The sequence below is a fragment of the Oculina patagonica genome, chromosome 12, assembly GCF_052425735.1.
Source record: "Oculina patagonica isolate OP01 chromosome 12, crgOcupat, whole genome shotgun sequence".
Classification (NCBI taxonomy): Eukaryota; Metazoa; Cnidaria; class Anthozoa; order Scleractinia; family Oculinidae; genus Oculina; species Oculina patagonica.
This window is the reverse complement of record NC_135769.1, coordinates 15,413,531-15,440,167: the sequence shown is the minus strand read 5'-3', so window position 1 is coordinate 15,440,167 and position 26,637 is coordinate 15,413,531. Positions and strand designations below refer to the sequence as shown.

Below are 26,637 nucleotides of genomic sequence, written 5' to 3'. Positions count from 1 at the left end.
ATCCCTTTTATTATGGCAGCTAATGGATTAATTTAATGCTGATATTTGATATAATTATAAATGATTGAGTGCATTGCACTGTTTTTTTTTTTTCATAGATAATATTCTTGAAAATGTCGATGAAAGTACGATTCCTGACACACTTGTACAAAGATTACAGGAAGAAAAGTGAGTAGAGAAAAGATTTTTTAAATTTCTGATCATGATAATTTTAAATGGATTATTTATAAGTGATTTAGGGCTGTCCTATTAAGGTTCCGTACAAATGGTGGCTGGCACACTCGCTGCCCCTGTGTGCTGCTGCATTAATTACAGAAATAATTACAATTACAGAGGTAATTTTTTAACACCAAAACATAAAATTAGCGCCAAATCTCGACACAACCACTTAAAGAAAATGGCAAGCACTTCTTTTAACTGAGCTTTTATTGAGTTTCTCTTCTACCCACTGTCAGTTATTTGACGCTTTATTTAATGAGGATCGTGATGTAATTAGTGAGTTGTGGATTATCTGCAACAAGGCGATGGTTAGAATTTACAGACGAAAGTAGGCGTGGCAGTAGAAGAAAGTGGGTTGGGCAGCGACAAAATTCAAGCCTATTCCACAGTTGGTGAATTAAGTAGTACTACAGTGACCCTGTTATTTTATCATCCTGCATCCCTACAGGATAGTTAAACTCCAGTGAAAAGTCAAGTGCTTTTGTTTGATGCATCTGTGATTAATTGCAGGAGACTTGAGGCACAGAGACGAAAAGAAAGACAAGAGGCGCACTTGTATATGACAGTGGATGTAAGTTCATCCTAAAATAATAGTAATAATTCCACCTCATATAGTGTTAGTTCTCAGAATCTGGTAGCACATCAAGCCTTCATTCTCTTGTTGATGATTTTATGTTCTAATCACATGCCCGCCTGACAACGTACTGATATTGTACGGTGAAATAAGATGTTAATTAGAAAACATCTCTTTTTGCCATGATGACTTTCTGTATCATATATAACACTTTCTGTATTATATGTAGTATCTGTATTAACAGGTTTTTTTTTATAGTATTATTATATGTTATTATAATAATAAAGGGAACGAAGAGAGAGAGAGAGGCCTTTATTTAAATAGGGTTACTCCATCAGCTTTTACAATAAAAACTGTTTCCTTAGAGACCCTAGTAAAAAGTAAAAATTAAAAGCCCTAAAAGCCTTATAGTGTACCTAAAATTGAAGTTAAAAAGATTAAAATATATAAGAGATACTAAGATATAAGATAAAATTATGTCATTTGTATAAAATCGAAAAATTTAAAAATACATATTATTTTGATAAGAGTAAAATTTGAGTAATCCGTATAGGCAATGCAATAAATCAGCCTCCCTTTGTCTTAGTGCTACATCTCTATTAAAAGTAAAATAATTTTTAACTTCTTTGTTCTTTTAGGTTGTGACTGAGGACCAGTTTGCTGGACATCAGGGACCTGATCTGTTTGATGCTGAGAAAACAAAATTAAAGTTAGTGTCGCTATTAATACATCTTTTTAGGACTATAGGCCCGCAATATGTTCATAGGGTTAGAGAGGGATATAGATTATATTATACATGTTTGAAATGTGCATCTTCTAAGCAAGATCTTGTCAAGTATTGATGGATCATGTCTTGTTAATGTTATTGTGAAACCACCCTTGTATCATTCAGGAAAGGATTTTGCTTCTGTTTAGTTGATGACTTTAGTCATTTGGCTGTTGTACTGTTGTTTTGACCAAGTGTCTTTTTTTTGTACAGGAGTTTCAAAGTTCTTAAGTCAAAGAAACTGCACGAAGTGATGGATATCCTTGCAGAGGGTCTGGTAAGAAAATGTTGTTTATTAAAGCATTGAAGAGTTTTGTAGAAAGAATTTTTGGGTCAGTTTTCGAGTATCCTGATAAGGAATACACTAACCATAAGTCAGAGTATTATTTAAACGCTTCATTTGATCTATCCTAGTTGGGAACTTACACTACCTTTTTTCATTGTAGGGCTATCCAGTCAATCAAATTAGACCTTGGCCACTTCAGCCAAGAAGTAATGGTACAACAAGACCCAGCTTATTAGACATAGAAGGAAACTTTGATAAAACGGTGAGCTATTGCAGTGCAAGTTTCTTAGTTGTACAGTCAGCCAATTTAGCATACATTGTTTGCTAACGAGATTTTGCTGTTCCTTTTGTTGGCAGTTGGGTCAAATAGCTGATGGATCACAGTGGTGCCTCTTTTTGGAGACAGTTGATCCTGGTATGAATTTGTGACCAGATTGCAGAAAACCTTGCCCACTTTTTTTGCATCTTCAAATGCTGCTCCCGTAGTTCCACAGTGGTCAAAATGTTCTTAACTTACAAAGCAAGCACAGTACCTGAGTATATAGTTTATTCTTTAATAAGTGCTAGAAAGCAAGGACTTTGTCGTCCAGAGTACGGAGCTGTGGAACAGTAGTTTTCTTTAGTCTTACTTTAATTTTCTTTGACTTTCATAGTGCGAGACTGCGAAAAGTTAACCACAAAAATCATGTTTCCCCCCCCCCCCTCCCCTCTAGTGGGACACGTCGTGACCCTTACGTAACGTAGTATTACGTAGTCGCGTAACCGGTCGAAACCGGTTATCAGAGGCACATGTAGTCGAGCAGTCATCCATGTTGTCGAATCTAGTAGTTCGCTGATCGTTCAATAAAGGCCTTTGTGTTTAGTGTGAACAACGACTCTTCCGTCTACAAAGTGGTGGAAAACCCGAGGCTTCAAAATCAGCTACTATCGAAAATTCTCTTCGGTTAGCGAAGTTGTCAAGGGACTTGTTGGCGCTCAGCGTTCACCCGCACAAACCACTGCGGCCGCTGCTTCACAACTCACCCGCCTGAATCAACTATTTCTTCTCAACCTTCGCCTACCGCCTCCACACTTCCTCACACAATAATCGGCGATTCCTATCTTCAGGCATCTTTCCTGTCACTCTCTTGCTCTTCCGGTGGCACCTCGCCGTGGTACAGAGGGTTTTGCTGAGAAACCGCCGGAGGAACAATTTCAGTAAAACCTACGACTCCAATCCGCCGTTTGGCTTCTGTGCTTCTATTCGTCGTTTCTCTTCACAACTTAAAAACTGGGCGATCTCTTCATATCTTTCTTTCCCCCCTGGCTCCTCCGCTCGACTTTCTTTCCTTCTCTTCCCTACCCTTCGAACACCCCCTTCTCCTATCCTCCAAATCTCTCACATCCTTTATTTCGTCACACCTCGCTCGAGACTGTCCTCACGACACCAAATAAAACTCAATCGCAACTTTCGTTGGAACAAAACTCTTTCACTGGATGTCTCTTCCAAACTTCCAACCATCTCTATCGTCCACCTACTCCCTCCTATTGCTTCCCGCTTTCCAACCCTGGGGTACACCCGCTCTCTATCTCTACTCTACACCTCCGCTCTTCTCTCTTATCTTCTCTGCCATAACTGAAATATACCTCTTCCTCCCTTCTTTCCCTCACTCTACCCCTTATTCCGCCCCACCCACCCCCCTTCTCACCTTTCTCTCCAGTCCCCCCTTCTGTTCCTCTCCTCCCCTCCTCTTGCTCTTTTGGCTTTCTCCCCTCTTCTTCTTGCGCACTTCTCTTTCTTTCCTACTCTTGCAGTTCTTAGTGTTTTTCCCTCACTCACCTTCACTAAGTTCTCTCTGTGGCATTCACTTCTTCCCGTTGCGCATGTGGTCTCCTTCTCTCGCCCCTCCCTCCCCCTGCTTTGACATCTTCGCCTCTTCCCCTGGGCTTCTTTCCAATGTCAGCGCATCTCGATTCCCAACTCTGTGGGGGCCCTTGTATCCTCGTACGCACCTGAATGGCATTCCACCGCGCTTTGTTTTGACTTCGGGATAGTGTCTCTTGTGGCTCTCTCTTTCTTTCTCTGGGGTCTTTCGCTTGTGCGGATCTGGCATCTCTTCCTCCATCGCCATCCTTTTTCTCACTCTCTTTCCTTCTTTCGTTTTTCTGGTTAATTTCGTGTTGTGGCACCCTCTTCTTCTTCTGCTGTTTGCTCGGCTGTTAGTGGGCAACACATATTTCTTCTTTACTATACTGGGAGAAATTCAAGGTGTGGAAGCAATTTACTGACACCTATACATTTGGGTTTTTGGGTCTCTGACTTTTTTCTGATATCCTATCCTTCTCGCACCCACTCTTCGACAGCTTCTAAAAGACACTCCTTCAGTGGCGCCTGATCACCAAGAATTTGAGGACTTAAAGGGTGCAGTCACTAGCCCAATTCTTTGCTTCATCAACTGGATTCTCCATTTGAACTGCATGTTGTGCTAGTAAACTTGGTTGTGGAGCTATGCTTGCACATGGAAAGAATCAGCTCCGTCCTGTCAGTTCTTCGCCTTCTCCTCTCTCGCTGCACCCTTGAGGCTCTGTGGGGCTCTCTCCTTTTCCTCTCCTTGCACCTCAGCAACTACGGTGTTCTGTTTTTGCCCTGGCAAACTTCCCAGTCTTGTCTCTTTGTTCGACCTCTTCCTCTCCGCCTTTTTTTCTCTCTCCAATCTGGGGATGCTTATCCTTTCGGTGATACTCAGGTACCATTAAGTGGCCGCTGCCTCTGTCTTCTGTCTGCGCGTCTTCCTTTCTGCAGCACACGCCTTCCCTCGCAGTCCTGCTATTTTTCACGGCGCTTCACCTCAAAAGATTTTTTCTCGGCTCGCCCGCCTTGTATGCTTGTTTCTTGCCTCTTTCTGTGGAGTGGAAGTCCTCGCTTATTTCCCCCCTCTAGGGCACCGTTTACTCTGTGCATATAAAACTTAGATATTTCTCTCTTTTCTCTCCCTCTCCTCCCTTCTTTCGGGTTCTCGTGTTTCTGCCTTCAATCAGCAGCTCCGCTTCAGGTTGTGGACCCTTTTTTTTGGTCTTCCGTTTATCGGCACTAAAACAGAAAAGAACTAGCAGTGAAATAGTTCCTGTGGTGATCTCATATCGCGCTGCTGAGCGGTCACTTCATGAAATTGTAGTTTGGCCCTGTCTAGATATCAAATCGCACTTTCTTTGAATATCTTAGTACATTATCAAAACCTCAGTGTATGCTTCCGGCTTGTGTAGTACAAGTACAGGCAGAGACTTCTTACGACTGGTAAACTCAAAGGACTGTTAGCATGCCCTTACTTTCGCTAGGCGGACCACATGGGGGTACTACCTCCTTGTCTTAGATGTCAAGCTTTTCCAGGAACTTAACAAGTAAACACCAGAAGGGGTGGACTCATGAGCAAACATTTGTTTTCGTTTTTGTTAAAAACTCTGTTCGGATCGCTCGTTATCTATTGTTCCAGTTAAAACTCAAAACCCGAGGGGTGGACTGTAGTGGGACACGTCGTGCCCTTACGTAACGTAGCAACGTAGTCGCGTAACCGGTCGAAACCGGTTATCAGGGCACATGTAGTCGAGCAGTCATCCATGTTGTCGATCTAGTACGTTCGCTGATCGTTCAATAAAGCCTTTGTGTTTAGTGTGAACAACGACTCTTCCGTCTACACCCCCACTACAGAACCACCAGAGCAGTACATTCAACTTTTGGTCTGTCTGGGCCGGGTATTCTGCAATTGCTTCGAATTTGTTTTCACGAGTCAAATATTCACTTTACAAACTTGAGCCGCTACAATAACAGCCTTACATCTTTAAACAACACGTTTGGTCATATTCACATGTTAATTTGCGCACAATTTATATTTATCAGAATTTGATATTAACTTTGTGTGTTTTATTTTTTGCAGAGGAAGGAAAAGTAGCGTTACCAGTGTTCGACAAGACAAGTAAGTATTTGAAGACATTGCTGGGATATTTAAAAAAAAACAAACAAAAACAACTCAAATTTCGTTTTCAATTAGTTACTTACCAGATAGTTGTTCCTTATTAAATTTGGTAAAAAAAAATGGCGAGACATTCCATTGTGTCAACTTTTGGCAAGTTTCAAAAGGGTAAGGTTACTATGAAACCTCTAATGATTGAAAACAGTAGAGGATGCAAAATGCAGTCCTTAGTCACATGTTTTGACCAATATTGTTGGCTAACAATTGATTTTATACTGCAGATGATGTGTTGTTATTCTTCAAACATTATGACCCTGTGGAAAAGACACTGTCCTGTGTGGGCCATCTTTACACACCCCTGTCAACAAAATTTGGTAAGGGAGAAAGTTTCTATTATTTCTTATTTTGCCTTTCGTATCTGATTGTCCTTGTGTAATGTCGAATTTTGATGTCTGCAAGTACGTAGGTTACTCTCCTTTAGAATCCAGCAAATATATTTTGCACTCAATTATCTAAAATCATCACGTGATGCAGCTAAAACAGGGCAATATCAGATGTTGATAGCCCAACTTTGCGATTTACGTTCGCACTTTTAGTTTATATCCCAGGCAGATAAATTGTCAAATTGAATATAACTGAACATTTTGAACAGGCTAGTAGTATTTTTGAACGAAAACAGCATTACTTAAACGTTTAAGAGAGTTTTCAGTTAACCGCTTTAAGAACAGGTCTCCGAAAATGTGTGGCCTTGTGTAAAAATATTTGAAAGATAATAAACACAGTAGCCTCCATTTGGCTGGAATCAGGTTTCGGAAAACTGTTCGCCTTTTGAAACAATAAATGTCCACAGACAAAAATCTAGGTTATTGTTTATGAATGTCTATTATTTTTTATTTCAAGAACTGTAAAACAATATTTTAATACATTTTATACACTTCGTAGTGGATCTTATCCCCATGCTAAGTGAGCGAGCCGGATTACCACCAGGGACACCAATTACGATGTTTGAGGTGAGAACCCATGCTGTCAATTCGTATTTGTATATGCCCTGATTCAATTTTTCCCCAAAAATGTTTTTGGAAGTAATCTCATTATGTATTGTGTATTTTGATATGTAGGAAGTAAAAACGACCTACGTGGAGCAAATCAAGGACCTAAATGTCTCCTTTGAAAGGGTATGTCCTTGCGTGATATATATCATTGCATGTTTTTCTCTTTAGCACATTGTTTTGAATAATTGACAAAGCTATCTTTGTTGTATAACAGGGAGTTGAAGAACTCATGGATGGTGACATTATCTGTTTTCAAAGGTTTGTAGTTCATTCTTCTTTTTATATTGTGCAAATACCGTATTTGACACGTTAAGGGTTTTTTTTAGTTTCATTTGTTGGAATACCTACAGATATAGAAAACATTGCCGTCTCCCCCTCGCCCCTCCTCTCATCAAAAGATCGCACTCGATGTGATTGTAATTGCTTTCAATTGTTTTTGTTCAGTTTCGCTTGTTAATCTTTTCGTCATTATGTGTAGATGTGAACCAGATGTACTCAGCGCAAGTGAATTGGCTACAGTACAAGATTATTTCAGGTAATTTCTTAGAACTACATTTGTATGTAGAAATGATAATAGAAGACATAAGCTTAGGTCTTAAATTCCTACTGTTACCACAGCCCTAACAGCCTTTTTACTAAAGATGGACCAGCCCTTTTCCAGGCATGTGACTAAAACAGCAAAATCACGTATTTTATATGATAACAAAGTAAATAATTCAATTCGGTACAAGCTGAACAGTTGGTTATTTGCATGCCGTATCTGAGGGGTTGATAACAGGTCACTTTTGTCTTTTTTCCGCAGGGACCTTCACAACAGAGTTGAAGTTGTATTTTGTGACAAAAATGTTGTTAACGACCCTGGCTTCAGTGTAACGCTTTCGCTTAGGATGAACTACATGCAGGTATGGTATGCGCCTTTATTTAATTTCCACAGTAATTGTAATTCACTCTTAAAATCTCAAATGAATGAATATGCTAAGTCAGATGGATAAAACCCTAGTGTGTGGCCATTAAAATCAAAGCTATTGTGCAGTATTTTTATTCGGTACTGTGTTCTGTGATTTAGTAGATGGTCCAAACCCTAGTCAAGTGAATGATACTAAGCAGTACCTTTACTCTTGGGAGGCGATGACTGTTGTTATGATCTATCTAATATTCTTCATCCATTTCCTTAAGTAGAGAGAATTTGATTGTGTATATCAAATGAATTTAATCCCTTTTGTTGTGCCATCGTGATTTCAAAGTGGGCTGACTGTGTAGACCTCTGGTTTTAGGTTGCTAGGGCTGTGGCGTCACATCTTGAAGTCGATCCCATGATGCTGCAGTTTTTCAAGGGACAAGCGTAAGTTCCTTGATGGCTTGCTTGTATTGGTGAAATTACCTGAGGAATTAATTTATTTGTTTCCCTATTGATGCTAATTTTTCGCTCGTGTTTCAGATATCGTGACGCACCAGGGAACGCTCTGCGTTGCACGTACGAAGGAACGCTGAGAGATCTTTTGATTTACTACAAACCGCGCGGACCGAAGAAACTTTACTACCAAATACTTAGTATTCCTATCGACCAACTCGAAAACAAGAGACAATTCAGATGCTTTTGGGTCGCTAACCAGTTTAAGGAGGAGAAAGAACTCGTTCTGTTTTTGAACAAAGACGGCTTGGTGTCAGATCTACTCAACGAGGCTCGTCAACAGGTTGATTTACAGCCAGAAGGAACGGGAAAACTACGGCTCCTAGAGATTATTAGCTCGAAAGTGTTCAACGTTGTAAGCAACGAAGTGGCTCTGGAACATCTTATCAACCAGACGCAAAGAATGTTTAGAATAGAGGTAACTTTGTTAGTGAATGGTTTATAGAGGGACTTAACATTAATTTTGGAAGTGTTAGAGATTGGGCTTTAAAAACCTTGTCTTTATCTTTAAAAAAATACCGTTGATTGCTTTTTCTGAGCCAATCAGACGCAAGATCCTTACTCACTGTTTCCAACTTTCGCGGTCCTTTTGTCTTTTCTTATCACAGTCTACGACATACCTCATTCCGTTAACTAGCTGTCAACTTTAACTTTTTTTTGCCTAGCCCGCGGCGTTGCTTTTTTTTGTTTTGTTTACACCTAATTGCATAGGTTGTCGGAAAGGAAAGAAAGGAATAAAGCGCACGACGTGGCCTCAGCCTCAACGAACAAGACAGTGGACTCAAAGTGGAGCGTGAGCGTGTCCATTCTCCTCCTTTCCTTTTTTCTATAACGTATTGCAATTAGGTGTATGCATATTTTAAGGGTTTAAGATAATACTCATAAGGAAATCGTAATTCTTGAATACTTGGCTTGGATTTTGCAACTAGTAAAAATTCAACTGAATTCTCTGCATTGAGTCTTCTGAAATAGTCTGAACTTAACGGTGCGATAGGAAATATAAAAGTAGGTGGCTTGCTATCGGAAGAAACTTTAATACACCATCCTTTAAAAGCCCAATCTTGCTAAGATGTGATCTCATATTTTTGAAGTTCACGGTAAATGTACAACTAAAGACATCAAGTCCTTTCAAACCTGTTTACTCGCTGACCTAACATATGACATAACATCTCTGTTTCAGGAAATTCCTGACGATGAATTAGAACTAGGAAAAGATGAAATTTTAGTTCCTGTGGCGCATTTTAATAAGGTAAAAATTACTCTTGAATTTTTTTTTTATGTCATTTTTGTTTCATCTTGTTTTCTTTTTCTTTATTTGTATCCAGCAATTTTGATGCATTTTTCTTCCCTTTTTACCAACAGGAAATTTATCAGACATTTGGAAATCCATTTTTAATCAGAATAACTGATGTAAGTCCAGCAACCTTTTCTCTTTTGCTTTTTTGTCAAATTTTACCACAGAACGAGAATAGCAAACACAGGGATGGCAAGCAAGTAATGGTAGACGTTTACGTCCACGGTTAATGCTGTCTGTTTATAGCATAATTCGAACTCAGTCACCACTGAACAATAATGGGTTGATTTTGTAGAACGGTACGCGACAGGAACCTATTAGCAAGTGGGGATTACTAATGATGGCGAGGATAGAAATGGATTACAATATTAACAATATTGAATACATGTAGTCCATGTTTGGTGTTAAATTCCTTTGCAGTTTTGCAAAGATGTAGTTAAAACAAACCAATTTTTACCGCTTTGAGCAACTACAAGATGTCAGCACTACAAGTGCACACTATTCTTTTCAGGCCGGCCTTTTGACTCTCTTAGATTAAGTTGTTACTTGTATCAGGGTGAGAACTTATTGACTTTATACTTGACATTTGTTTTCAGGGAGAACCGATTAACAAGTTAAAAGAAAGAGTAAAGGAAAAGATAGACATTCAAGAAAAGGAGTTCGAAAAAGTAAGCTGTCTTTTTTATGCTTTTATTGTCCAATCATAAAATATCCCGAGCACTCGTTAGTTATCCGATACTTGTGACGTCTCCGTGGCACCTTGAAGACATGTCATGTTGCATACACCACAGGCGCAGTGTATTTTTAGAATCTGTCCAGTTTTCCTTTCTGCCAAGTAACGCATCCTCGTTCTCTTCTAGGTTAAATTTGCAGTAATTCACATGGGACGAGCGATATACCTCCCAGAAGGTAATATATTAAAACGAAAAAAATAAAATTTTTTTTTTTAAAAAAAAAAAAAAAAAAAAATCCCATTTTTTAAAAAAAAATTTGTTTATTTTTTTCTTTTATTAAGGGTAGGAAAAAAAAAATTAAAATATTTTTCTATTTTTGTCCAACTTTAATAAATATTACTCGACTTCCTAGTGGATTCCGTCTTAATGCGTGTTTCTTTTTATGTTCTAATTTGTCGGTAATCCTTTTTAAAACGTTGAAGCTTTCATTCTTTCTTCCAACATAAACATAAGTAAACGGTCGCCTCCAGTTTCTCACGAGTTTATCTGCATATGTTGTGTTTTAGAATCAGAAAAACCTATTTCAGTCAAGGATTTTCTTCCCCAAACACCAGGTAAGGCCACACGATACTTGCGGATACTTAGTTGGAACGCTTTCATTTTCTCTTCGAAGAAATTCTCTATTTACTGAGGTTTTGGTTTGCTGCGCCCTGTAGTTGATCCGTAACCGATCAAAGCAAGAGATCAAGAGATCGGCCCATCAAATGCAAATCTTTAGCAACTTTACCGCGCCTCGCACCGGCTACTCCCTTTCGCTTTAGGAAACGATTGTTGTATATTTTGCTGCTGAGGTGGCAGAAAGTATTTTGCGTTTCAAAAATTGTTGGGCTTTATACTGGACGGGATTTTGCGCCTGAAAATGTTTAGGTGCAATTGGCCAAGAGACAAGAGCAGCGGACCCTTCAATGGAGATTAGAAGTAGTCTGGGGCACATGATAAAGCGATTTTTGAATCTCCAAAATATTTTTTCTACTTTCCTTGTAAAATTGTTTTTAATGCTTCTTGTTCATCTCCATGACCCGCATTGTAGCAGTCAGAGTTCCGAGTACGATTTTTTTTTGCTGCTACAACTTCTATCTTTTAGAATGGCTAAGCGTCCCCCTAACAAAATGATGATCTGTACATTGTACCATTCCCTCACAATATTTTCTTGTTTCTTTGTAATTTGTCAGGTGCTCAGAGTATGAGCAAACCATGGCTTGGACTCGACCACCTCAACAAGGCCCCCAAACGCTCACGGTATAGCTTCCTCGAACGACCAATCAAAATTCACAACTAGACGACGCGTGGCCGTCTTTTAAAATGCAACGAGTATTTTTAGTGTGAGGAGGAGTTTTTGTAAAGAGAACTCGCAGAAATAAGTTAATTATCAAGGAAAAAAGTCAGTTGCTGAGTTTCCGTGCTGACTAGACAAATTGTACAGATGTAAAGCCTTATTTTGTGCAGCAATTTTTAGATTAATTTCGGGATGACTTGTAGCTTCATGGAGATGTAATTTGCTTTAAAAGCTATTGTACTTTACGTGTAAATGGTATCAATTTTCTGTCTCGCACCTTTTTTTTTCAGAAATACTTAATTAAAATGATCCATTACCTATCTGCGACTGCTGAAATAAATTCCTGAGTACAATAAAGAACACGCTAACATCTTTAATTTATTTATCACTTTTATGTGTGACAAGATAATACAACGAACGAAAGAGGCAAAGGCCAAATTTAAGAAGTCAATTTTTTGAAATGAAATATAATTTAGTTTAATTTTCAAACAGAATATCAGATTACAGAAAACATTTCCTATCGCAAAATGGATTTTAAGCAGACATTTTGTAAATTTGTAGTAAGTCAATTCCTATTTAATGGCGTCTTCTTTAACCGACGTCTCGCACCTTTGTTGTCCTTGCTTGCTGTTTTAATACTGAATGCATTTTGTAGAATATTACCCAGACTTTTAAAGGAAGATTACCTTTGTCTAGGGTTGCCTCTGCTGTACTTTAGTCAAATGATAAGTTTGTCTTTTGTTGCATAAAGTAGAAAATAGCTTTTAACAAGGTAATAACTTGGCCTGCAGTTTATGGCGAGTGTTGAACGAAGTGAACAATACACTCCCACATATAAAACAGACGTAAATCCGATAAACAACAACAACTACGACCCACCCCCCAGGTTAAATAACAGTACCTACACCTCAGTTCCCCCAAAATAAGTTTTCCTTTGTGGTTTTCTTATGGGAACTTTCTGTCATCTCAGTAAAATAATGTTTAGCGAATTGGTTTGTCTCTTTTAGTTTAATTAATTGTCTATTCCGCATCCGCTGAGATAGAAACAAGAGAATACGTGTTCCATTGTCTCGTTTATTGACCATATTATTGACCACGCTAACTTGGTATACATACTTGCCTTTTTTTTTTTTTTTTTTTTTTTTTTTTTCTTTTTTTTCTTTCTTTTTTTTTTTAAAAAAAAAAAAACTTAAGCCTAAGCTCGTGTGTATACCGAGAAAATACAAATGACTCGTGAAATATTCCTTAGAATCGGCCGTTGGGTATATCTGTTCGAGATAATTTGATAGGCCCTTTTGAATACCTAAATGACATCTCTGCCTAGCCTTTCCTTTACTTCACTTGTGAAATCGCTCCAACGTGAAAAAGGTACCTCTTTCTGGCGGTTACTTTAAGGAGAGAGTAAAGACAATTATATACCGTGGACAGGTCTAGTCAAGTCCCAGATATCTCTCTTCTGCGCGCAGGCGCGAGAAAAGAGAGTCCGGGATAACTTGCATGCGCATGCTCAGAACGAACCAATCAGAGGCGAAGGGTGTGGCGTCATTTGCTTGGGACGCGCGCTAGGGTTAAAAATGCTCGCTCAAATGACGAATTCCCCTACAAGGGGCGCGCGGAAAGGAGAGTTCAGGGACCGGACTAGGACAGATCAGATTAAGTCTCGTTTCATGTTTTAAGTTCAGAATCATCTTCCCATTGGTTTGAAATCAAAAGGAACATATATTTCTTAGCAGTACACACGTTGAACCACAATATGATCTATAAAGCACGTTACTTTTATTGTGTTTATTTTGAAAGCAAAAAATTAAAATATCATGAGGTTAACTCTCAGTAGCCAAACTGCGAAAACTACAGATATCATATCCGTGACAAACACAAATCCTGATAAAAAAGGAAATGGGTGCATTATCATTATTATATGATGTGATGCACCTTGTACCGTTAGTTTGTTTCTATGTAGCTAAACAAAATATCTGCTGCACCAACTCTGTAACCGCTCGTCTCACTTTCCTAATCTTCCAGCAATACAGAATCGGGTTCAGAGTCGAGTTAAAATGTACAACAGTAACAAGAAATGCCCAAGCTAAAAGAAGAGTTGGAGTCATTCCCTTGATGGACATTAGCGTTACTACTATACCGACTGGAAGATAGCATGCTATAACTGAAAACTGTACCCACAATGCACTGGACACTGTCTTTCTGTATCGCGCTATGTTCAATGGCTCATGTCCGTTTGGTTGTCCTTGGTGAACGTGTATTTGAGCTTGATGATGAAGGAGTTTTAAGTAGATCTTTGTATAGCAGCAGGTTGACACTACTAAGCAAAATAGAACAGCCACGGAGCTATAATGTAATTTTATCCTGTAGTCCCAAAAGCCTGTCGTAGTGAAACAAATGCTCAGAGTCCAAAAACAGAGCACAATCCCTAGAACGCGTTTAAAAGTGACCACTTGTCTGTATCTCATGCCCAGTAACAAGGCGAGAAGTCTGTCCACGCTTATTGTAGTCAGTGTGAATAAGGATAACGAAGACAACAGGTCACCCGTTACAACAGTGACAGCAATAATGTTGGTACAAAGATTCCAAGTTTCGAATTCTATCGTCATTAAAAATATGACAAAAAGTGGCCCCAAGACAAGACCAACGCACAAATCAGTAAGCGCCAGTGAACGTAATAAGATCTTGGAAGGTGGATGAAGGGACGACTCCTTGTGAAGGGCAGCTAGGATCACAGTATTACTCAACGTTGAAGTGATGGCAAGAACAATATTTGATACTACAAGAAACCACAATGAAAGGGTTCCTTGAAAAGGTACCGCACAAAGCAGCGCTTGCGCACTTCGGTTTCCAGCCTCCACCATATCGGTCTCAATGTTAAGCATTTTGAGCTCAGTTAGTTGTCCTGAAATATACTAAAATGGAAAGACAAATATTATACTGTGAGAAATGGGGATCAGATGAAGTTTACGAGATGTGGCTTATTTGAATCTTTTCCGGCGAGATTGAAGCCACACTACGGCGTACGTCTAAACACACCTGCTCGTTATTACATCTTTGTGTACTGTAAGTGTTGTTTTAATTAAAAATGCAAAATATATTTCGAGATTGAGAGTTTTTAGTGTAGTTTGTATTTTGCTTTTTTGGGACAGGATAACACAGCAGAAGTTCTTATCATTTGCTGCCAACGAAATTATTAGTATAAGTTATTATACGACGAATAATTGCAGAACACTGATTGGCTCAGAACTGATGCATTATATTTTAATATTTGCTTGTTACACATATATTCTGTATTGGAAAGCTGGTGTTTGTCTAGCCCACTGATAGGTTATTGATATTGATGTATCCGTTATTTTCTTTCAGCTTGAGTTTGCTAATAAATGCGAGATGAATTGATTTTTTTGCTTGATAAGAACGAACTGGTTTATTGGATTTCTTTCACAAATTTTTTTTAATTAAGTGAAATTATAAATCAGTGGAATCTCGATTTCTCGAGCCTCCCAATAGCTCAAACCAAAAGTCGTTTTACTTGGATTTGCTCGCTCAGTGGAGCACTGTAGTTTTGTCCCGATTTCTCGAACCTCGAGTTTTTTTCGAACAAAGTTTCATTTCTCTTGGAAGTTCGAATATCACCATTCTATACTGTATGGGCTGTATGAGCTATTGTACGACCAGAATTGCCGAACTCGGATTGGCTAGGAGCGGATGTTGTTTTCTATATTGACAGGACTATGGAGTATATGAAATGTTTGTCTATCCCACTGACAAGTTATTAATGAAACCGCTTGAAATTCTTATTAACAGGTTTATTAGATTTTTTTTCACTAACTTTTTAATTAAGTGATGCTAGTTTGATTTTTACTTTTATTTTCTGCTGTGTTATTTTCTAGAAAGAATCTGTCTGGCGGCAATAAAGGAACATCATATTGTGATTGAATTACAAATAAAATTATTTTTATGTGTCCCAAAAGAAAACTTTACCGTGTTGTGGATTGGTTTATTCAACAACATTTTAATATACTACTGACAAGGTTTACTCTAAAATATATTTAATAAACTCAACGCTTCGTTTGAAATTGCATGTTTTCGGTCACACTTATTATCATATGTTTGCCTTGATTCATCATTTGTCTCATACACTTGTTTTCATAATTCTAATCTGGGCGATAATTACAGTATGTGGCCCTAAATCCGGACAGCCCTTGGTCCGGACACTTTCGGTTCATCGTGCATTTTTCCGATAGGAAACAAAGTTTTATAAAACCAAACCTTTCCAAAGATTTCTTGATCTGTTTGCTGTCTTAACCTCGCTCGAAGGCTTTCCTGTTGGCGGTGAAGTCGAGAATTTTAAGGCTAGGTGAAGGTAGGTTAAGTTTGTTTTCGCGATGTTTATTTGTTCATGGCGCCTCAAATTAACTGGTTTTCTTTACATTCCTGTACATCCAAAATGAGCACACCAAAAGAGGTAGTTTTTGGTAGAATTGATGTATAGGAAATATTTTTCCGACTAGTGGAAAAAATTTGATTGACCGCTTGAGTTTCCGTCCAAAGTAACGAATTAAAATTTCTAAGTAATTTTCCTGACTAGGTCCTTGGTCCGGACACTGACGGCAACCAAATAAAACTTCAAACTTCTGAAGGTGACAAGCTAAATAATACTGAAAGAAAAAGAGTCTAACAAAATTTACACCTTTCGTTTGAGTTTAAGGCATAATTAACTTCATTTTACAACAGTAAAACTAAAACGAGAAGTTTTAATTCAAACTTTGCAAACCACGCTTATCAGTGTGATAAGCGTTATAGTTTATATTCACTGTACTTCTTGATGAGATGAAATAAAGCTCTCTTCCCTAAAATTTTTATTTCATTTTTTTTGAATTTCACTAAAGCATATTAAAAATGTGCAAGAAGCTTCTTTAGATTAGATTTTGAACAATTGTTGCGTAAATTTCGCGTGCTGTCCGGACCAAGGACCCGCTGTCCGGACCAAGGGCCGTCAAACCGAACCACCGTTTTCGATATTACAGAGTAATCGAGTAAGCACAGAAACTGTTGTCTTTTCACAAGTTAGCTGGATGGCACGGTAACTTATAGGACAAATCTCAGCTCTCTACTCTTCTTCTAAGCTGAGAAATACACGTTCGCGTCTTTTTCGTCCTGACCAAGGGCCACATACTGTAGTCGGTGTTCATGTTTTCGTTACTTATTTTAGAGCTACTAGATAACTGAATAACACACAGAAAGAAAATTTAATCTGGAAATTCTCACTGCATCTATTTTCTAAAAAATATTTTGTAGGGAAAGTCGTAGTTTTTGACCAAATCTTAAAATGGAAGCAAATGAAGGACATCTGTTTTTGATTCATATTTGTTTTCAGTCTTTTCATGTTTTGATGTTTCTGGTGTTTTTTATCCAAATCCATTTCTCTTACTAAAGTGGCGGGGGTTTAAGGGACATAAAGACATAAATGAAAAAACGTTAACTTTAAAAAATGCAAGCTTAATATTTATCATTCGTGATTCAGTATAAACAGCACACATGACAGTACCTCTCAAACTCGTCTAACTTCTCTCATCTTCCAACAGTAAAGGATTGTGTTCAAAGTTGAGTTAAAGAACATAATCGTTGTTGAATATGCCCAAGCGACAATAAGAGATATGAGGAAATCCCCTGGCTGCAAATGAAGCTATAACTACACCAAAAGGGAGATAGCAAGAACTGTAAACTGTACCCACAATGCACTGGACACTGTCTTTCTATATCGCGCTATGTTCAATGGCTCATGTCCGTTTGGTTGTCCTTGGTGAACGAAGGAGCTTTCGAAAGATCTTTCCCCTCCCCTGGATCCGCCTCTGATAATGCACTGGTTCCTCTTTAAGGTACCGCACAAAGCAGCGCTTGAATCGTGCAGTTTATAACCTCCTTGCCAATCTCCATGTTATAATTTATGCCACTAAGCAGCTGTCCTGAAATATACTCACGTGGAAAGGCAAATAAAATACTGTGAAAAATAGCAATCAGATGAATTTTAAGAGATGTGGCTTCAAATGATTGTGTTCTAAACTGTACCCCGGGAAGTTTGAAGCCACGAAACGGCAAATGTCTAAACACACCTGTTCGTATGAAGTTAATTTGATTACATCTTTGTCAGTAAGTGTGCTGTTTAAATTTAAAATGCAAAATATTATTCGAAATTGAAATCTCTAGTGCAGTCTTTTACATGATTTTTTGAAAGAATTGCAAGATGTTGTTATTATTTAAATGCCAACGGAATTATAAATCAGTGGATTGTCGATTTCTCGAGCCTCCCAATAGCTCAAACCAAAAGTCGCTTCCCTCGGATTTGCTCACTCAGTGGAGCACTGTAATTTTTAACATCGTTGTTTTTGGAACCGATTTTCGTTTCCCATAGAGGTTCGAGAAATCGAGATTGTACTGTATGAGCTATTATACGACGAAAATTGCGGAACTCTGATTGGCTAAGAGCGGATGCATTATGACATATTAGGACTATAGAGTGTATGAAGTGTGTGTATATCCCACTGACAAGTTATTCATGTAACCATCATTTTCTGTCAGCTTGAAATTCTTACTAAATGCAATAAGAATTTCTTTTGTTTGCCTGACTTTTGAATTAAGTGCTGCTAGCTTGATTTCTATTCTTATTTCCTATATTATTTTATGTACGAAAAGAAATTTGTTTGGCGTTTGGACTACTTAACTGTTAATATAAAAAAGGAAAAGTCCAGGAAAACTGAGAGACAAAAATACTAAAATGTAAGAATTGAAATGAACCTTTAGGTATTGCAGCCACAACATCTCACTTTATAAACAACAGATTATCTGTTTAAAAATGTCCATGGCCGCTCGTCTCACTTCTTTTATCTTCCAACAGTAAAGGATTGGGTTCAAAGTTGAGTTAGAGAACAAAAATGTTGTTGAATATGCCCAAGGGACGATGAGAGATGGATGAAATCCTTTGGCTGCCATTAAAACTGAAACTATACCCGTTGGAAGATAACATGCTATAACTGAAAACTGTATCCACAATGCACTGTACACTGTCTTTCTGTATCGCGCTATGTTCAATGGCGCATGTCCGTTTGGTTGTCCTTGGCGAACGTGTATTTGAGCTTGATGATGAAGGAGCTTAAAGTAGATCTTTGTATAACAGCAAGTTGAGACTATTAAGCATAAGAGAATAGCTATTGAGCTATAATATGAAATAACTTTGTAACTCAGAAACCCCGAGAGGAGAAGGCAAAAGCTTAGAGTCCAAAAACAGATCACACTCAACAGAACTCGTAAACAAGTAACCACTTGTCTGTATCTTATGCCCAGTAACAGGGCGAGAAGTCTGTCCACGCTTATTGCAGTCAGTGTGAACAAGGATACAAAAAACAACAATAGGCCGATAAAAATACCAACGTCATAAAAGTGATAACAAAGATTCAGGTTTTCGTATTTTGCGGTCATGAAAGTCATGACAAAAAGTGGTTCAACGAGTATCCCAACCAAGAAGTCAGTGAGCGCCAGTGAACGCAACAAGATCTTGGAAGGTGGATGAATGGACGACTCCTTGTGAAGGGCAGCTAGGATCACAGAATTACCTAAGGTTGAAGTGATGGCGATGAAAATATTAAAGATTATATTATAAAAAACCACAATGCCTGGGATCCTCTTATAGATGGCGTACAAAGCAACCTTAGTGGATCTCCGTATCCATCTCCCCGGGCATCCTCCATGTTCAACAGTTAAAACTCTTTTCTGTCATTGAACAGCCGTCCTGTCGGCGTAGGAACGTGAGGTACTGGGGCAAATCAGGCTTACGGGAAGTTTAAGAGATGAGCCTTGAAAAATATAGAAAAAAAAATAAAAAATCAATACCACTCTGTGAGCAGGGTAGTCCGTAATTGCTTGTCGGTCTAGATTTTATCATATCCGCGAGTTTGGTTGTGCGTGTCTTAATTTATTATAAGTTGAATTGAAAGTAATGTTTTAGTGATAATACATCTGTATTATTAGTTTTTTCAAAAGGATTGGATGGCAGTCGGATGTTATCATTTTGATGCCAACGAAATTATTAACATTGTTTGTCATACAACGAACAATTGTTCAGCTCTTATTGACTGAGAGAATGCATTATATTTGTTGGTTATATAATGGAGCCGTATTCAGTATTTGTGGATAACGGAGTTCATGGACAGCTCCTCTTTCTCACTGACAGCCTAGCTATTAACTTAATAATTATTTTTTGACAGCTTGAAATTATTTCTAAATATAAATGAATGTACCTTGTTTGCTTGAGATGATCAAGCAGTGAAGCGGTGTTTGGCTGGATTTGCACTCTTACTGCTGTTGTCTCACGAGAAATTTCATACAATTTCTTAAAAAAGTCAATTTATATTGGAACCGAGCTACTAGTAGAATTGTTTTGTTCCTCACTTGGGAAAACAACGTTATCCTGTTATATATTGGTTTATCCAGCAGCTTTTTTAATATATTATTTATAGTTTATAGAAATTCGTGTGAATGAAGCAGCTTGCAGTTGCGTCCGCTGTTTATTATATCCGTGTGTTTTCAATCTATTTTCATCTATCCCACAGAGAGTAGTAAATTAAAATTTACTTACTACTGACTTGTGACAGTTTTGAAGAGTTTAGAAAAATAAATGAATGCAAATATACTTTATATCCCCCGACTTGTCATTACGAAAAGAAAATGTGACGACTGAAACATAAATATTTGAAGAGCATGCAACTTTATTACTTTCTTTATTCCCTGGAAGAATTATCAGTTGACAACTGCTTCAAGACGGAGTCCAAAACAGACAAATATTAATTATTCCTGAAACGTTATTGTCCGTTTATTTTTGATTCGTTAGCAAAACAGTGTGGTGATATTTTCCCTCTCCCTCACTGCCCCACCGCCTGCTTTGATAAATTCCCTCTCAATTAAACCTTCACGGCTTAAAGCGAATTGCGCTCACCAAAAAATGATCATCCCACATTTTCTGTGCTAGTCTAATCTTTAAATACTTATAAGACTGGAAGCGCTAAAACACAGAGTACAAAGTAATATCAGCCAGCTCTAGCTCGATAAGCAACACAACATCTGTCTAATAGTTTCCATCGCCGCTCGTCTTACTTCTCTGATCTTCCAACAATAGAGGATTGGGTTAAGAGTTGAGTTAAAGAACATAAGCGTTGCTGAAAGTGTCCAAGCGACAAGAAGAGATGGGGTCATTCCTCTGATTGCCATTGAAGCTGTAACTATACCAAAAGGGAGGTAACATGCAAGTACTGAAAACTTAATCCACAATGCACTGGACACTGTCTTTCTGTATCGCGATATGTTCAATGGCTCATTTCCGTTTGGTTGTCCTTGCTGAACGTGATCTTGTATTTGAGCTTGACGACGAAGAAGCTTTTGATAAATCTTGATGTAACAGCAAGTTGAGACCACAACGCATAATAAAACAACTACAAAGATATAATATAAGGTTATCCTCTTATTCCAAAACACCGCAGTGGCAAAGCCGAGGCCCAGAATCCAAAAACAGATCACAATCACTAGTACGCGCTTAAAAGTAACCCATTGTCTGTATCTCATGCCCAGTAACAGGGCGAGAAGTCTGTCCACGCTTATTGCGGTCAGTGTGAGCAAAGAAACCAAACACAACACTTGACCGGTAAAAATAGTAATAGCATGGAAGAAGTAACAAAGATTCCAGCTTTCATATTTTTTCGTCATAAAAGATGCGACAAAAAGCGGCTCCAAAATAATCCCAACGCAGAAATCAGTGAGCGCCAGTGAACGTAACAAGATCTTGGAAGGTGGATGAAGGGACGACTCCTTGTTAAGGGCAAGCAAGATCACAGTATTACCTAAGGTTGAAGTAATGGCGAGAGAAATATGAAGAACTATGGTAAACCAAAATGCATGTGTGCCCATTACGAGTGGCGAGCAAATATTCAGGCTGGCGCTCCCATCAGCTTCCATATTAGCATAAAAGTAATCCGAGGGCCGCTTGTTTGTCAGTAGTTTTTCTGTTGCCGTTCCCTCTTTTAATAAGTTGATTGATTGAAAGTTGATTGATTGAAAAGTGTTATGGGGCTATACGGGCTTCCTGACTGACCTGTAAGTCTTGCACGTACAGTAAGTGAAAAATTAGGTTAAAAAACGTAGTTTACAGGATACAGTGTCGAATATTACGTTAAAACGCAATTATTGTGGCTGGAGGTTGACCAGAGGGAACCAGATATGCAAAAAATGTAAAGTTACCGTTGCAGCTGATGCTGTTTAGAGAAAGCCGATTGAGGTATCTTTAAGTAACGCAGTTGATTAATCCGTATGCAAAACCCATCTCACAAAATATTAACATCTGTCATGAAAATAATATTCAAACGAAACCAATAAAGAGATAACATTACAGTGAAAAACCTGTTTTTTCAAATATTATTCACTGTTATGTTATCTCTTTATTGGTTTTGTTTTAATATTTTTGGTCATGACAGCTGTTAATACTCGCTGAAATGATGTTTTGTTAGGCACGCTTAGCTGAACAGTGAGACCTTTCCCGCATTAAGCGCAATTCTCATATTTTTACTGTAGTTATTTCCATCCCGGCCTTAGACTCATCTTGAAATCATTGTTCATTGGACAATGGATTGATGCGGGAAAGGTCTATTATCTGCTTGATTCGTAAGAATGTAGAATTAAATCTGAATTCACTTTATTTATTTATGTTCGAAAATCTTTTTACAGTCTTAAGGCACACCACAAAAAGTAGTGTCCGCTTATAACTTTGTTCCTTTTGTTCTGGCTATAACTTTATCATTTTGTTTGTTACTCTCCCGACTTTAATTTGCCAACCTTAGAAGACTTTTTAATTCTAAAACCCTATTACTTGTTGTTGCTGTATTTGGCATAAAACTTCAGAACACAAATGATAAGGGCCATTGCTAGCAAGAGGCAAGACGAGGCACTTGCCTCGTCTAAATTTGTACCCAAGATTAAAAACAACTGGGAAAATAATTCCCAGTTGAACAAGATTGATTTTTTCTCACGAAATGTCTCTGAAAGAGATTCGTAGCTTCTAGATTTCAAAATTTTCTTGAAGGCATGCGCCCAGAACGCACTAGCAAGATCTCGCCTCGTCTATGGCAAAGGTCTGGTTATGACTATGGCCATGCAAATGATTGCTTAAAATATGCACCGATACCAAAGAAATGTCTAATAGATAATTTGTCCTGATTTACTATTATACTTTTTACTGTTCCAGCCTTTGAAATCTGAACGAGATGACCATCATCATGTATTTGAGCTTTATGACAAAGAATTTTGCGACAGATTTTGATGAAACTGCAATTTGAAATTAATAATACGCATAACAGAATATACATGAAGCTATAACATGAAAGTTATTCGTAGGTCCAAAATGCCGTCGTGGTAACAAATGCACAACATCCATTTAGAAACAGCTCACAATCACTTGAACTAGTTTGAAAGTAACGACTTGTCTGTGTATTTCACGCTCAGTAACACTGAAGGGCAAGAAGTCTGCCTACACTTATCGTTGATAAAAATCCATGAACAAAGATTCCGGCTTTCGTACTTTTAAATGTGACAAAACGCGGTTGTACATTAGAAAATCGTAACAAAAGTCAGTGAGCGCCAGTGAACGTAACAGGATCTTAGAAGGTGGATAAAGAGGCGACTCCTTGTGGCAGAGACACCACAAGAAATAGATGTATTTGTTTAAAGACAAATTAATTTTCCGTCTTGATTCAAACTTACACCTGTATATTTAAGAATTAAGCGGTCATTTTTAATTAACTAAGCCACAGAATTAGAAACAAAGAAGAAAACAAAGAAAAATCTTATTAAGTTATTTCACAAATGGCATATCCGTTCTGAAAAGCCTTTAAAACGAAAATATTACGGCCCCTTGCGTATTTTGATTTGAATCAAGTCTCATATCGAAAAATCTCTTTTCACTAAGTAAATTACACTCACGCCAGAGGAATCCACTTCTGTTCACAATTCAAAGTTATCTATTTACGGAACTGAGTAAACCGCTGTAAGAAGGATTTATAATTGGTTATCCTTAACAATAATTTCGTTGCCTCTCCAATGATAAAAATCAACATGAAATTGCATCAAAAGGCCAGTCGTTCAATTTTATTACTTTTGGTACTATAAACAACTCTTACTCAAAATCAACAGCGAACGCTACTGCCAGCTGCCTCACACAAGTTTGTAGCCCTCTAATTTCCTCAACCAAGAAAGTTGAAGAGCAGTTCTAACCACCACATTTTCTGCCATCTTGTTCCTCAAGACCAACAGAACACCGCCTAGGTTTTGGGTTACCGGGAGCCTCGGCCTCGCACTATTGGTGTCATATCACCGTGTAGGGATGATGGGGTGAACCTCCGAACAAAATGACTTCTTTAAAGTCGTGCGTAGTCAAGCTGTATTTATCATTCAGGATGACTTTTAAGCGCAATAACTGTTAAAATAATACTCATGGAAGCAGATCACACGAAAGAGGCAGATGGAATCTGCATGGCACCTCAATTAACGCAGACACAAGTATTGAGTTTTGTTGCAGTCGGCTTAAATGTTTTTCTGGCCATCACTTCAACCTTGGGAAACACTATGATCTTAGTCGCCCTTAACAAGGAGTCGTCCCTTCATCCACCTTCCAAGATCTTGTTACGTTCACTGGCGCTCACTGATTTCTTTGTTGGGATTTCTTGGAGCCGCTCTTTGTTACATTTTTAATGACTGTGGTTAAAAAAAGCTTGAACCTTTGCCGGGACGTCGAAGTCTTTACGCTTTTTGCAGGACAAGTTTTATGCTTGATATCCTTGTTTACGTTGACCGCAATAAGCGTAGACAGGCACTTCTCGCCCTGTTACTGGGCATGAGATACAGACAAGTGGTTACTTCATGATAAGCGTATTCGACTGATCGTTATCTGTTGTTGGATTCTGAGCGTCGGCTTTGCGACCATCGTGTTTTGGAGCAAGAAGATAACCATCAGTTACATCTTTATAGCTGTTCTATTATGTATAATGTTCTCTACTTGCTCTTACATTAAGATTTATCTAAAGCTGCTTCATCATCAAGCTCAAATACAAGAACATGTTCACCAAGGACAACCAAACGGACATGAGCCATTGAACATAGCGCGATACAGAAAGACAGTGTCCAGTGCATTGTGGGTACATTTTACGTTGCTTGTTTGCTACCTTCCTTTGGTTATAGTTACAATCTCAATGGCTCTCAGAGGATCCACTTCTTCATTCCTTGAGCCCTGGATACTTGCATCAACACTTGTATTCTTTAACTCAACTCTGAACCCAATCCTTTATTGTTGGAAGATGAGAGAAGTTAGACGAGCGGCCAAAGACACGCTGAAACAAATATGTTGTTGTTTGTTAAGTTAAACCAGCGACTTTTCCATTAGGTGGTTAAGATTACTTCTTTAGCTTATATCAGGCCGGACAAATCAGTGATTTCGTAATGATAAAGTACAATAGCATTGATAGCTGTAAGTGAGATAAAAATGTGTCCGTATGATCGCCTTTTCCCTTCCGTGAAATAAGCATAAATAAATATACATTTCGCCGATAAAAGGTTAAAAATAAAACTTAAGGTAAAAGCTGTTAAAATTGATGCTAAACGTTTTCGATCTGTTCGATCATCATCATATGATGATGATCGAACAGATCGAAAACGTTTAGCATCAATTTTAACAGCTTTTACCTTAAGTTTTATTTTTAAGCATAAATAAGTATTACTGAAAGCACGATTCAATGTCATATGTAGAAAATATTAGAAAAGATGTACTAAACAGGCTGATCGCACATGTCAATTTGTTTAATTCTAACCCCAGCTAACATTGTGCCGACACCCAGTTAAGTCCAATACGCAACCTTGGTAAACAACACATCTTGGCTGACACTTACATGGGCTAACACCAAACCCTGGGTCGACAACATACCCCCCTATGTAGTGCCATGTCTCCCAGGTGCATTCCCTCCTGCATTCTCCTTGATTTCCCTGTCGGATTCCCCATGCCTCTCTTGATGCGTTACACCATGGGTGCCCTGTGTGCTGCCACGGGTGTTTGAGCAACTTTTTGCATTCTGAACAATTTCTAGCCTATTTCTAGATCAAAGATTTCTGAAGACTGTCCGAGTGCTGTTCGAGGGCCATGCGATCGTTTCTTGGCGAACATTTTTCGAACTTTTCTGAAGATTTAAGAAGTTTGTCGAAGATTTCCGAGGAAATGTTGTAGCTTTCGGCCTATTCAGCACCAGAACCTCACAAACTCGTCAGCAAACATAAGGTAATCGACAACTTCATGAGTTTTCTCAGAAAATAATCCTTGTTATTAAGAAATTTTGGCCTTAAACTGTTATCTAGATACTTCTGTTGCAGTGAAATTGCATGAAAATGCTTAAAACTCCTATCGTTAAAAGGGAAATTAGCATGTATTTGGAGTCATTTGCTAAATAGCAAGCAATCAACCATTCCCATTGGAATGATGTAAGCAAATGCAAAACATTCGGGATCTGTGCAGTATGGCAAAAAAGGTGAGGATTAGCAGCTAGGGATAGTAGCTAGGGATAGTAGCTAGGGATAGTAGCTAGGGATAGTAGCTAGGGATAGTAGCTAGGGTTAGGGTTAGGGCTGTCCACAAGTTGCTCGGCAAACTTTTGGCAACTTTTTATATTTTGAGTAACTCACGGTACTCGTCAGCACACTTGACGTCTTCGATATCTTCACCTTTTTTCTTAGTGAAATAAATCCTTGTAATGCTTTCCTTTTTCGATCCGTCACTTCCCAAGTAGTGTGGTACCCGTGTGTGTTCTAACCCGAACCTTAACTTTAGGGCAGTCATTTCCACGAAATACTTAAGGTGATCTTCGTTAATCTTCGAAAGTCTTCGGTCAATCTTCTGACGTAATCGGATGATTTCAGTATGATTTCTTTTGGTGTTTGGTAATGTTCGGAAGGCTTCAGGTGATCAGGTTATTCAAGTTGTGTTTAACGTTATAACAGTAA

The 26,637-nt window shown here is 38.3% G+C and overlaps 3 protein-coding genes and 2 pseudogenes across 4 annotated transcripts in view; 2 read left to right on the top strand and 3 right to left on the bottom strand.

Annotated features, from left to right (window-relative positions):
* Window positions 1-11,936, top strand: part of LOC144633601 (ubiquitin carboxyl-terminal hydrolase 7-like) — a 33,391-nt gene extending 21,455 nt beyond the window's left edge. Inside the window, exons 22-42 of the mRNA XM_078492445.1 lie at window positions 99-168; window positions 730-790; window positions 1,432-1,502; window positions 1,773-1,836; window positions 2,006-2,107; window positions 2,203-2,260; window positions 5,757-5,795; window positions 6,074-6,166; window positions 6,735-6,802; window positions 6,911-6,967; window positions 7,059-7,102; window positions 7,323-7,379; window positions 7,647-7,746; window positions 8,119-8,186; window positions 8,283-8,673; window positions 9,436-9,504; window positions 9,618-9,665; window positions 10,146-10,217; window positions 10,410-10,458; window positions 10,790-10,837; window positions 11,456-11,936. Coding sequence (XP_078348571.1) covers window positions 99-168; window positions 730-790; window positions 1,432-1,502; window positions 1,773-1,836; window positions 2,006-2,107; window positions 2,203-2,260; window positions 5,757-5,795; window positions 6,074-6,166; window positions 6,735-6,802; window positions 6,911-6,967; window positions 7,059-7,102; window positions 7,323-7,379; window positions 7,647-7,746; window positions 8,119-8,186; window positions 8,283-8,673; window positions 9,436-9,504; window positions 9,618-9,665; window positions 10,146-10,217; window positions 10,410-10,458; window positions 10,790-10,837; window positions 11,456-11,562 — 1,736 coding nt within the window. The 3' untranslated portion in view covers window positions 11,563-11,936. The remainder of the gene's footprint in view (window positions 1-98; window positions 169-729; window positions 791-1,431; window positions 1,503-1,772; window positions 1,837-2,005; window positions 2,108-2,202; window positions 2,261-5,756; window positions 5,796-6,073; window positions 6,167-6,734; window positions 6,803-6,910; window positions 6,968-7,058; window positions 7,103-7,322; window positions 7,380-7,646; window positions 7,747-8,118; window positions 8,187-8,282; window positions 8,674-9,435; window positions 9,505-9,617; window positions 9,666-10,145; window positions 10,218-10,409; window positions 10,459-10,789; window positions 10,838-11,455) is intronic.
* Window positions 11,937-13,281: 1,345 nt separating this feature from the next.
* On the bottom strand, window positions 13,282-17,174 carry LOC144632884 (adenosine receptor A3-like). Its single transcript, XM_078491640.1, has 2 exons — window positions 17,108-17,174; window positions 13,282-14,471 (listed from the first exon to the last, which is right to left on the bottom strand). The coding sequence occupies exon 2, from the start codon at window positions 14,439-14,441 to the stop codon at window positions 13,512-13,514; it is 930 nt and encodes a 309-aa protein (XP_078347766.1). The 5' UTR covers window positions 14,442-14,471; window positions 17,108-17,174; the 3' UTR covers window positions 13,282-13,511.
* Window positions 17,175-18,361: 1,187 nt separating this feature from the next.
* On the bottom strand, window positions 18,362-19,981 carry LOC144632885 (adenosine receptor A3-like; annotated as a pseudogene). Its single transcript, XR_013566961.1, has 2 exons — window positions 19,854-19,981; window positions 18,362-19,409 (listed from the first exon to the last, which is right to left on the bottom strand). The product of XR_013566961.1 is annotated as an adenosine receptor A3-like (transcript).
* Window positions 19,982-20,301: 320 nt separating this feature from the next.
* LOC144633087 (adenosine receptor A3-like) lies at window positions 20,302-21,553 on the bottom strand. Its single transcript, XM_078491865.1, has one exon. It carries the CDS (start codon window positions 21,511-21,513, stop codon window positions 20,650-20,652), a length of 864 nt encoding a protein of 287 aa, XP_078347991.1. The 5' UTR covers window positions 21,514-21,553; the 3' UTR covers window positions 20,302-20,649.
* Window positions 21,554-23,602: 2,049 nt separating this feature from the next.
* On the top strand, window positions 23,603-25,150 carry LOC144633809 (melanocortin receptor 5-like; annotated as a pseudogene).
* The last annotated feature ends 1,487 nt before the right edge of the window (window positions 25,151-26,637 follow it).

Coding starts and splice junctions, on each gene's coding strand:
- LOC144633087 (XM_078491865.1), bottom strand. CDS start 21,513: ATGGGCACACATGCATTTTGGTTTACCATAGTTCTTCATATTTCTCTC.
- LOC144632884 (XM_078491640.1), bottom strand. CDS start 14,441: ATGCTTAACATTGAGACCGATATGGTGGAGGCTGGAAACCGAAGTGCG.